This window comes from Rhinolophus sinicus, linkage group LG06 (assembly GCF_036562045.2).
Source record: "Rhinolophus sinicus isolate RSC01 linkage group LG06, ASM3656204v1, whole genome shotgun sequence".
Classification (NCBI taxonomy): Eukaryota; Metazoa; Chordata; class Mammalia; order Chiroptera; family Rhinolophidae; genus Rhinolophus; species Rhinolophus sinicus.
This window is the reverse complement of record NC_133756.1, coordinates 151,439,577-151,452,074: the sequence shown is the minus strand read 5'-3', so window position 1 is coordinate 151,452,074 and position 12,498 is coordinate 151,439,577. Positions and strand designations below refer to the sequence as shown.

General features: G+C 40.3%; 1 protein-coding gene across 1 annotated transcript in view; it reads right to left on the bottom strand.

Annotated features, from left to right (window-relative positions):
- The window catches only part of EXT2 (exostosin glycosyltransferase 2), a 124,474-nt gene that overhangs the window by 53,018 nt on the left and 58,958 nt on the right, over positions 1-12,498 (bottom strand). Inside the window, exon 8 of the mRNA XM_019746443.2 lies at positions 9,966-10,097. Coding sequence (XP_019602002.2) covers positions 9,966-10,097 — 132 coding nt within the window. The remainder of the gene's footprint in view (positions 1-9,965; positions 10,098-12,498) is intronic.

The following is a 12,498-nucleotide window of genomic DNA, read 5'->3' as shown; positions in this document are numbered from 1 at the left end:
CCTAAGGAAAGCCCATCAACTGATAAGCCTTATCCACCTACAAAGAGCTTCTAATGAGCTTTCAGTGCCTCACTTTTAAATAAGAGCAGACTACTGAGAAACATCAGGTATTTGAAGAAAGTTTCCAATACAAATTAGAAAATAAAGAACTGAAAAAGGAAACAATACAAAGAGCTGAAGAAAAATTAAAACAAAACCACAAATATCTTCAGTGAAAAGTAATGTAGCATTAAAACAAGAATAGGAAGCTATAAAAAAAGATTAACTGAAGTCAAGAAAAAACTCTTAGAAATAAAAATTAACAAAATTTTAAAAAATCAAAAGGAAGGTTATTAGACAATATTGAGAAAATACCTAACACATTCAAACAAAAAAACCCACTAAAACAAAAACAGATAATAAATAGGACAGAAAAGATAAGAAAAACAAGGATCAATCTAGCACATTCATCATCCAGGCAACAGAAGTTCCATAGAGGAAAGAGAAAACAGAGGAAGAAAACAATCAAAGATATAAAAAACACAAATTTCTCAGAACTGGACATGAATTTCTAGCTTATAAAGGCCCAAATCGGTATCCAGTGAACAAAAAAACACTCATACCAAGGCATACTCCTATCATCATAAAATTTCATAACACAGAATTTCCCAGGAACATTAAAATGTTACATAAAGGATCAGGAATGAGGAGACACCTTACTTTTTGACATAAAAAATGGGAAGCATAGAAGACAATGGAATAATTCTGAAGAAATTCTGAAAAAAACCTCACCTCAACCAGATACACTAGCCCAACTATTACTCAAATGTGAAATAGAATAAATACATTTTCAGATGTGCAAGGTACAAGAAAATGTATCTTCCAATAGTCCCTTTCTTGAGAAGCTATTGGAAAAAATAAACCCAAAATGAGGAAGATGTCAGAACTTGGAAATAAAGAATCCAACAAAGAAGAGAGAAGAAGGGAAATCCCAAATCACATTGAACTGAGGTCAGGATGACCAGTGCGGATACCGAGACAGCAGTAAACCCAGACTGGAGCCAGAAAGGCAGGGAGGGAGGGAGGGTCTGAGGGAGGGGATGGAGGGAGGGAGGGAAGGAGGGGAGGTGGAAAGGAGGGAAGGAATGGAGGGAAGGGAGGGAGGGAAGGAGGGAAAGAGGGAAGGAAGGGAGGCAGGGAGGGAGGGAGGAAAGGAAAGGAGAGAGAGGGAAGGAAGTGAAGGAGGGAGGGAAGGAAAGAAGGAAAGAGGGAAGGAGGGAAGGAGGGAAAGAGGGAAGGAGGGAAGGAAGGGAGGGAAGGGAGGGAGGGAAGGGACGAGGGAGGGAGGGAAGGAAAGAAGGAGAGAAGGAAGGAGGGAAGGAGGGAAGGAGGGAAGGAAGGGATCCTATAATTCACTTGTGCATGACCATTTTATTCTTTCATTTGGAGAATTTAGTAAAAATTAATTAGTGATAGGAACATGGAAATTTAAAAGGAAAAAAAAGGCTGCTAACTCCCTGGAAAATAAAAAGTTGTATAAGAAAGGAAACAATCGTGGTTTACTACCTGTTTCAATTGAAAACATTATTTATATAGTCACAATAATAATACTATACACAATAAATACTGCTTCAATAAAAAATGATATAGCCCTGTCACTAAGATGAGAGAACGAGAACTCCATAGAGAAAGAGGGGAGAACAGGAGAAAAGGCACTAACTCAAAGGAAGTAAAAAGATAACGCCTGTGATTGAGAAACCAAAAACAGCACTATAAGCATTTTACGGGAAGCCAGGAAGACAAGTACCAGAGGAAAGCTAAGAGTTGAAAGCAGTTGCTCCTTGGGTACAGCTTTAATTTCAGTTATTTATTTACTAATGCTTTATTTACTATTTGAATTTTAAAACCATACTACTTTTTAAAATATAAAATTAAGAAATATAGCTGAAATAAGGGAACCAAAAACGAAAAATCCACCTCTAGTTGGAGCTCCATGGAAAATTTTCTACTCTGCATCTGTAATGACCGTTTAATTGGAAAATTATACTTAAAAATTATTTGGGAGGCACGTAACTAGGATAGGATATTAAAAATAGAAAACAAAATCCATTATCCTGACATTGAAATACCCAACAACTCCATTTTCCTGGTAACTTCTGCTACTGAATCATTTGAGCAGACCTCAAGGGAGAAATGAAGATGGCCCCTGAAACAAGGGAAAAGGGACTCTGATGTGCTCATAAGTGATAGCTGGGGCACGAAGAATGACTTTGCCAAACATTCAAAATGTTCTTAATGAATCTGCTGCCAGATCAAGCTCCCACACACTCCAGAAAACTATTCTACACACTGCCCCCTGCAAGCTGTGTGATGGAAGGAAGCAGTCAGGTTTGGATTCATGAATGCTGGAGCCCTAACAGTGGACTCTAAGTCAGCACCAGAGGAGGGACGCCCTGGACACAGTGTGTGCAGACTCAGCCACCAGCACCCCCGGAGCTGCCATGCAGATGTGTGTTCCACAGGCACACAGGTCCCTCTCCACCGGGAAGGGTCTAGGATGCTTGTGCAAAAGACCTGTGGACATGATCACCCTAACAACACCCTTGAGTTGGTCTTTACATATTCCTTCCATATCCTCCCCATCTGGATCTGGCTGGTGATCTCATGTTTTCCATTTTCTACCTGACCATCAGAATCGGCCCAGTTCTTTGCTTGGGGCCCCAGATCAAGCTCTTTGGATCTTCCTGCATCTCTCCATCTCCAGACTCAACTCAGCTTTCTTTAGTCCCTGGCTGCTGCTGACCTGCTGGAGACTCTCTAGCTTGTTTCCACAGAACTACAGATAGGAAACAATTCAAAAGCAAAGGCTACTCAAGGAAAGGTTAGGGTCATATACTGGATTGCCTGTGCAACTGTGATCCTATCAATGTGATACCCCTAAAAACAAAGACGTTAAAAAGCTTAAACTTACTTAAAATTCAAGCTAAAATTTCTAAATTCCACACATACTTTAGTCATATCTCAGCAGTCGGAGGAAGAAGGGGAGAATAAACCCAGAAGGCCTCCTGGGGGGCAGGGTGGACTTTCAAATTCCAGAGAAACATTCCACAACCTGGAAGTTAAAGGGCACTGAGTTGAGTTTAACAGACTGTTAACCTGGTATCTTTTCAACGTAGAGTTCTGCTTCATGCATCTGAGCCGGCGCTTCTTCAGCCTGAAGGGTGATTTATTGCTTGTCAGTGTTTACAGTTGAGTGATATTTTCAGCTGCTTGTACAACTATAACCTTTGCGAGTGAGGGCCACCGTCTGGACATCTAAGTACGAGCAGCCCGGTGTTTTTAATGTAGCTGAGACAGATGTAGTCTCAACCCAGCGTCTAGATGCTTCTAATCTAAGCCCTAGGGATCCAGAAGAGGAACTGGACGGGGAGAGAGGGAGGGCCTTCTCCAGTCGTGGAATCAGGACATTCACAGTCGATCAATCCCTCATTGAAGCACGGTCCCTCGACCAGCAGCATCAACACCACTTGGGAACTTGCTAGAAAAGCAAATTCTAGGACCCCACCCAGACCCACTCAATCTGAAACCTGGAGGAAAGTGGCAGCAATCTGTGTCTGAACAAGCCTTTCAGGAGATTCTGACGCATTCTACAGTGGGAGAAGCACCTTCCTAAGAACGTAGGGGGCTACAGCAAACTGCCACATTTTACCCACAACTCCCTGCTCCTCATGGGTGGTGACTGCCAATCAAGCGCTCTTATGCAATACTCCAACCTAGTGATCCCTTCCCTTTCTGTCTTCCAAAGCTGGACTTGGACTGAGGCTTACAGGAAGCCCAGATAAGTACGTATATAATTGTCATCTGAGGTCTTTCTTGCAGCTAAGTAGCCATTCTGGCTAGATCTCATAGGAATACGCTCTCGTGTTTCAACCTCATTCGTATTCTGGGTACAACAAACCACTTTAAGTCACTTCCTCTATTTTTCTCATCAATTTTTGTCAATGGCTATGGGACCCCTGCTACTCCCCTTTCTATTCTAGATCTGGTATGGTCAAACGCAGAAAACAAAACCAATCTAGAGTATTTTTACTGGTGTGATCTATGATACCGTGTTTCCCGAAAATAAGCCCTAGCCGGACAATCAGCTCTAATGTGTCTTTTCAAAGAAAAATTAATATAAGACCCAGTCTTATTTTACTATAAGACCCCGTCTTATAAGACGGGGTCTTATATCAATTTTTGCTCCAAAAGACGCATTAGAACTGATTGTCCGGCTAGGTCTTACTTTCATGGAAACACGGTAGCAAATTTGGGGGGAAAATACTGTCAAAGGGACTGGGTAAATAAAATGTAACATTGCTGTCAGGTAGAATCTTTTAAATCATGTTGCAGACAAATAACATGGGAGAATATACCACCCTACAACATGAGTGCAGGACTATATTACATTTAGTTTTTTAAAAACTATTGCTGAGAAAATACGGTTTTGGCAACATATGTCAGAAACCCCAAAATTCAGTTCTTGGCCCACTGCATGCCCACGCCCATGCCCCTGCCATAATAACGCTCACTTGCTCAGTCTCTGTCCTCCAGACATGCTCACATCTGGCAGAGAACCAGACGCGAGGTGAAGCAAGGCGAGGGAGGGTGTGCGAGGAGACCCCTAGCTACACAGGGTGGGTCCAGATGTAGGGAAGAGGCCTGCCAAGGGGCAAGACCAGGAATGTCACTAGCGTTAGAAGTGATACAGGTGAGGGGCATTTGGGGAGATGATACATTTTTGCTGACATTTGCAAAAAAGGAGAAAAATGAAAGCATGGAGAGACTGAAAAGGTAGTAAAATACAGGCAGCCTTGATATGAGTTGCTAAGAAAATTAATGACAAAAACAAACTCATCCTTTCATAAGGAACCTTAACTTGGTGAACAAGTCCTTCCAAAGAAAAGATTCAAAACAAAGGGCTAATGTCTCCCAACCACACAGATCTGCTACTTTCAAGTTATGCTCAAGAATTATTTTGTCAAACTTTTTCAAGTTTTGGGAGTGTGGTATAACATGCATAATGTAACTGGTCTCCTATCTGCGGGCAAAGCACCTGGTGACGTGAACATTTGGTTTCTGCAAGGCCACCCTCGCTGTCTTCGGATTCCACAAACAGGTGCTTTTAAAACAAAACAAAAAACTAAGGCAGCAGCATCTGGCCCAAATAGGGCTCTATTCTCACCCCTTCTTCTGCAGTCTGAGCAAGCGCAGTGCATGGCTGGGGGCCCTGATAGCATAGCTTTGAAAAACCCAGACCATCCCTTGATTTACTGACCAAGATCCACATCTACTCCCACCTCGGGGTCTCTCATATTATAAATTTGATGGAATCTAGAGGGGCGACTCCCCTGCAGGTTGGACTCATAGTAATCACATCTAGAGTGGGTTACATATTCCTCAAGGGGAGGGGCATAGTCAACTACAAATAAATCAGTGCTACTTGGGCCTCCCCTCAGTTACTTTCACTGAAGATGCAGAATGTAAAACCCACAGCTTTCAATCAAGCCTCTCACCACCCGAGCACCTAGAAATAGGGGAGCCACTAAATTACACTAAAAAGGACTATTTAAGAAAGAGTTAAAGAAAAAATATAGAATATATTTTCCAGTTGCATGTCCAGATTTATGCCTTTTATACTTATGTTCTTTCCCAAATTGATAGAGTCCAGCTCTTCAACCATTTTATCCTAAATTAAAAGACATCTATTTCAAAACTGCAAAATTTCACGTACTATTTTCTCCTAGTTTATATTCCTTTGACAGACAGAGAATGAAAATTCCAACCATTTACTCTTATTAAATGTTTCTTAGAGCTTTAGATAAAAGTACAGAATAAAGTCCCACTGTTTGCATACTTTCTGGCTGCGTCGTCACCACCCCACCTGTGTGAATTCTCCTGCAGAGGAACAGATGTGATGCTCTTTGTCTCAAGCTTGTAAAACATGCGTGGAATAGTGGAAATGTTTCAGCCCAGAGGAGGCTCAAAGGCTCCCATAAAACTCCATAGACAATTCAAAATCATCACAGGTAGAAGACCTGGGTTCTCACTTGTTTATACGACGTGCCAATTACATGACCTCAGACAAGTCATCAGGCACTGTGAGTCCTGTTATGTCCACTTTATAGATGAGAATGAGTTCATCACTTTCCCCACCTTCCCAACAGGTAAAGGTCAAATAAAATAACGGATGTTACATCAGTCTGTGAGTGAGCCTTGGAGAGCTCAAGTCCTGGGATCTCAATCTTCTGCCCACCCCCTTATATAGCAAGGGCCTCCAGTCCAAATTAAATTGTCCTAGGTATTATGAGGAATACCAAGGTAACTCAGAAATTCCCTTAAGAAGGTTAAAACTTTACAGGAAATTATACTTCTATGCATGTGAAGTGACAGGAAACAAACACGGGTAATATGCTCTAAGAGTTACAAGGAGGAAAGCTTACTTCCTGCTTAGGGGATCTGCAAAACCTCACGTTGGAAGGGGTATATGAGCAGGCCACTGAAATTTAGATAACATGTGGACAATTAAAAGGCAATGGTGACCAACAGTCACAAAGGCACAGAGAAGACAAAGCATGGACTAGTCACAGGAAGAACAAAGCTGTTGCCAGAAATCTAGAACTCCCTGCAAGGGAGCAGAAGGAAGTAAATCTAGAAAGGGAGACCGGATGCAGATTGTGGAAGGCCCTGCAGTCAGACTGAGTTTAGACTCCAACCCCATCCTCCCCGACGACCCCCAGGCGCCCACATTCTCCTGTTGGATAAACTACACCACATACCTCCGTTATCCGAAACTCCCTCACTTCCAGTTCAAAGAGTCAGTCCTCCTGGCCAGTGCTTACACGCATCCTCTTTTAAGTGTCACCTGCATTCCTGAAATAGTCTCTTGCCTCCAGTCCTACCACCGTAATGGCCCATTCTCCACACGAGCTCAGAGTGAGCCGACGCCATCTCTCCACATTACCAGCCTGTTTAAATGTTTCAGTGATTTCCTGTTACCCGCAGACAACACTCCAACACCTTCCACAAGACACAAGGAGTTCTGTGATCTGGGCCCTCTCCAGGCTGCGTGCGCTGCCTCTCCCTCACAGGCCTCTACTGCTGCCACGCTGACCTCCCTGAAGTTCCTTAAACCTCCAGGCTCTCGTCCCTCTGCATCTCTGAATTTGCTGTTCCTTCTGGATGAAACCTAACTTTCCCCTTCCTCTGCCTGGATAGTACCTATCCTCCTCTTTTAACACTCAGATCATTTAACATTGTTCTAGAAGTACTAGCCAATGCAATTACGTTTTTAAAAAAAGATTCAAAAAATGGAAGCAAAATTAGCACTTGTAGACTGTATATCTAGAAAACATAAGAGAATCAACTAAAAAAATGAAACAATTGTAGAACTTAGTAAGAGTAGTTCACAATTTATATACAAATGTCAATAACACATCTTTATACAAATGGTAGCCAGTTAGACACTATGATGTCAGAAAGTATTCCTTTATAAGAGCATAAGAGAGATACAATATCTGTGAAAAAATTTATCATGACTTGTGAAAGGCCTATATAAGGAAAACTTTAAAATTCTAGTAGAAAGACAAATCTTGCTCCCAGAGAGCAAGATCCATTGCAATGTAAACTCCCAAAAGGCCTGAATCTTTCTCTGCTTTGTTCACTGACAGATACATTTCCAGTACCAAGAACACTGCCGGAAATATGGTACCCACTAAGTACCCACTGAATAAAAACCTAAAACAATCTAAAAATTCAATGTGACTAATCATAATACAAACAGGATTTATATTTACATTGTGAGGAAAACTGGCAGAGATATCCACCTTCCACTTGAAAAATGCACACATATAAGATCATGTTTTACCTTGCAGATAAGCAAAAATTCAAGTAGGATTACTGAAGGCACAGAGAACCGGAATCACCAAAATGTCATCGGTGGAATTAGAAATTGGTATAGTCTTTTGAAAGGACAATTTGCTAATATGTATCAACATTCAAAATGTACATATTCTTTAAGCAATTTCTCAGCTGAAATTAATTCCATAGTTACACATTTATGTGTGAATATATATGCAAGTATGTCCCTTGTATTACTGTTTGAAAATAGAAAAAAAGCGACTTAAGTCTCTATCAATAATAGAATGGCTATGCAAGACACACCTAAACAATGGAATACTATACAGCCATCCATAAACTGAAGCAGTCATATTAGGTATCCTGGTGGATTGGTTCCAGGACCCCCCTTGGATACCAAAATCTGCACATGCTCAAGCCCCTTATATAAAATGGCACAGTGTTCGCACACGCATATGACCTATATTTGCATACAGGCCACAGCAGGGTGTGCCTACATGTTGCTTCATTTGCACAGATTCAACTTGGTGCTCAACAGTGGCAAATTCAAGTTTTGCTCTCTGGATTTTTTTCTGAATATTTTTGATCTGCAGTTGGCTGAATCCATGGATACAAACTCACAGAATTCAAACCTGCAGATATGTTGGTAGACTGTGTACTGTATAGAATGACATGGAAATAAGTCCATAACTTATTATTAAAGTAAAAATGGCAAGATGCATGTAGTATGATCCCATCTGCATTCTATAACTATATAATTATGCTTTTATGCAAACAGAAACATTCTGGAAGGCTACCTTTGGCAATGGATTCAAGGGAGGAGATGAACACAAGGAAACTTGACTTCAAGCAAAACAGAAAGATGTTTGTTGTTGTTTTGTTTGATTTTACCCTAAGCATATATTTCACGTCCTCGCAGGCACCGCCCCCACCCCCACCCCCCACCCCTGAATTGAGGAAGTGTCCTGACCCCTCCCAGCGAGGAGTGCTGCCTCCCTCTGCGCTCCCACGGCATTCTGTTGCCACTCTATTACAGCACGTCTCCCAATACTTCTCGTACAATTGTTGCCTTACTTGCTGGCTTCCCAAGTTAGTGGAGCGTTCCTTTGAGGGCAGGGATTGGCTTCTTTTTCTACAGTCTCAGCACCTGGTGGAGTGTCTGACATAGAGAAACTGCTTAATAAAGGTTGGAGGGACAGTCAGTCCCTAGACTCCTCTGAAGATCACCAGGTGGCAGAATGCAGCACTATTGAGAATCAGGAGACAAGGAGGGCTGGCCAGAGAGAAAGAGGGACTGGAATGAAGAATGGGGTCCAGTTACCTTAGAATGGAATGACATGGAAATAAGTCCATAACTTATTCCTTATTCCTTGAAAGCCTTGAGGTCTGTGAGCTAGACAGCCAGGTGTGCAAAGGAAGCGATAACTGGAAGCCCCAGAGTTTCAGGCCTTTTCAATGAGAGGTGGGGCCACTCCACAGTCCCTACAATGCCACAAGTGTCTCGTGACTCCTTCAAGCAAGGAAGAAGCCCTGAAAGCAGCTTCTGACCTCCCTCTCTCTCTGATGGAAATACCCAGGGGCTTCAGCCACAGTCGAGCAAGTGACTGTGGCAATCCATAATGCCTCTAGATCACTTTTGCTGGTTATTTTCCTCACAGGGTGTTGGAAATGTTCACTGAAATAATCCATGTGAAGTACTCAGCACAGTCCCTAAGCACTTAAAATACAAACTATTAGTATTCAGCAGCTGAGAGAATCTTTTCACGAGTCCTAAGCACTGCGACTGCAAAAGTCATCAGGAAGTCTTTGACTTCCAACAAGACCCAAGCCTCCCCATTTAACTCTGCAATAAATAAACACACTGTCTTCTGAAGCACATTTCAAACAAACTAGAAGCTATAGCTTCCGTATTTCTTATGTTTGTCATCATTTCAAAATTAAGCTGGCCTAATCAGACCCCAAGTATAACTGCACACTTTCAGCATAGAGAGCTAGACTTTAAACACCCTTTCCAAATTCAGCCCATTTTTCCTTTGTCTCCTCCTGATAGCGGGACCCTGGCTGACCTGCTAGCACTGGAATTCACGTACCACAGTCGGAGGGTCATTCCATTCTTCATAGGAGATGGCAGCATATGGATAGATCCGGTCATTGATAATCTGCAGGGTGGCCAGGGCAATGGCTTTAATTGACTGGAAGTATGCTTCCCAGAACCACTGTGCCTGTAAAGAAAACACTGTAATAAGTAAACAAGCAAGTGAGACAGAGGAGAACTAGATGCTCTATCACACCATCTGGATCTGGGCAATTCCTTTATTCCCCAAAAGCAGGGAGCCTATGGCACCCACTCCCTGCTGCTCACGCCAGATCCCTCTCAAGTGTGCATTTGCCAAATGCAGTCAAAACAGAACGTGAACAAGGAAAGTGCATAGTGGATTCAATTTGGATGCGAGAGAAATTATGTGATGATGAAAATATAATGGTCCTACCAAAGCAAGTTTTTATAGTCTTATTTTAAGATATAACATAAAGTGTACAACTCTTAACTGTACAGCTCAGTGAATTTTTACGTATGTACGTATGCTTATAACTACTGCCAAGATAAAGATATAGAACATTCCAGCACCCCAGAAGAGTCACTTATGCTGCTCCCCAGTCAGCGTCTCACCCCTCGAAGAGGGAATCATTCTCCTGCTTTCTATTGCGCCCACTACTGAATTTCACGTAAATGGAATCAAAACAATTTGTACTCTTTTCTGACTTCTTTTCCTCAACACTCATAATATTTAAATCAGGTTTTGGTACCAAGGTTATGCTGGCCTCATGAAAAGTGTTCCTTCTTTTTCTATTCCTTGAGAAATTTTATGCAAGATTGGCATTATTTCTTCCTTGAAAGGTTTAGAATTCATCAAAAAAGCCATCTGGCCTAGGCATTCCCTGGTGTGTGAAGGTTTTAAATCGTGGATTAAAGGTTTTAAATCATAGACACAGGATTATCCACATATCTTTGCGTGTGTGTCAGTTTTGTAAGTAGTATTTTTCAAGGAATAGAAATTGTTAAATTTATTAGACTAAAACTGTGTTAATGTCTGTTTAATGCCTACAGAATCCGTAGTAATACACTTTTCATTATTGATATTGATAAACCTGATTTTTTCTTTGTACTTCATCAGTCTTACTAGAAGTTTATCAATTTTATCAGACTTTTCAAGAAAACATTTTTTGGTTTTCGTTTTCTTTATTACATATTTTTTCTCCATTTTATTCCTAACTGATATTGTTTTCATTATTTCCTTCTATTTTGCGAGACTTTAATTCATCTCGCTTTTAGTTTCTTGAGACTGAAGTTTAGGTATCTGATTTGTCTTTGTTTCCAATATATGCATTAAAAGCTATAAATTTACCTCTGTGCACTATTTTAAATGCACTCCACACATTTATATATTTTCATTATAATTTAGGTGAAAAATTGTCTAATTTCTATTGTGATATCTTCTTTGACTCATGGGTCATTTTTGAAGTATATTGTTTAATTTCTAAACATTTGGGGAATTTCTATTTATGTGTTACTGATTTGTACTTTGCACAAATACGGTCAGAGAACATACGTGTTATTTCAACACTTTGCAATTTATTTAAACTTGATTTATGGCCCAAAACATTGTTCATTCTTGTAAATAATCTACATGCCTTTTAAAAAAAGTGTAATCTGCAGTTGATGAGTGTAATGTTCTATATTGTCAAGTAGAGTAAGTTGATTATTAGTGCTGTTTAAATATTCTATATCCTTACTGATTTCTGCCTGTGTGTGCATGTACATATATGTATGCATGTGTGTTTATTGCCACACTTTTAAACTTTCAAGTTTGTGTCCTCAAGGCTTATTTCAAGATTGTCTCTTGTAAAAAGAATGTAAGTGGATTTTAATACTTTATTCCATCTAAAAATCTTTGGCTTCCAATTGCACATACAGTCCCATTTACACTTGATGTGATTATCGATATGGCTGAGTTTAAGGATGTGATCATTTGATTTGTTTCATTTGTTCTTTGTTCATTTCTCCTTTCTTGCCTTTTGAATTGATCAAACAAATTTTATTATCCCATGTTTTTCTTCTTCATTAGCTTGCTGGTTTTTCAGTCTTTTGTTATTCTTTTAGTAGCTATCCTAGCAATTAAAGCATCATTGATTTATGATATTATACTTCAAATTAGTCATTGTACAATTTACCAAACAATATAAGAACTTCTCTTTATCCTCTCCCATTTGTTGTGTTATTAGTGCCAAATATTTTTCTTCTATATATTTTAAATCGCACAAGACATCACTATTATTGATTTTAAAAGTAAATTTCCATTTATATTTACTTGTATGGTTTCCCTTTCTGGTATTCTACATTTCTTTGTGCATATCTGAGCTTCCATCTCAAATTATCTTCCTGCTGCTTGAAGAACTTGTTTTTGTTTCAGGTCAGCTGATAGCAAATTCTCTGTTTTTGTTTGTTTGAAAGTTTCTTTTTTCCCCACATTTGTTTTGGAAGGATATACATATTTGCTGGGTAAAGAATACTAGGCTAGCAATCTTTTCCCCAGCATATCCAAGATACAACTTCATTATCTCTTG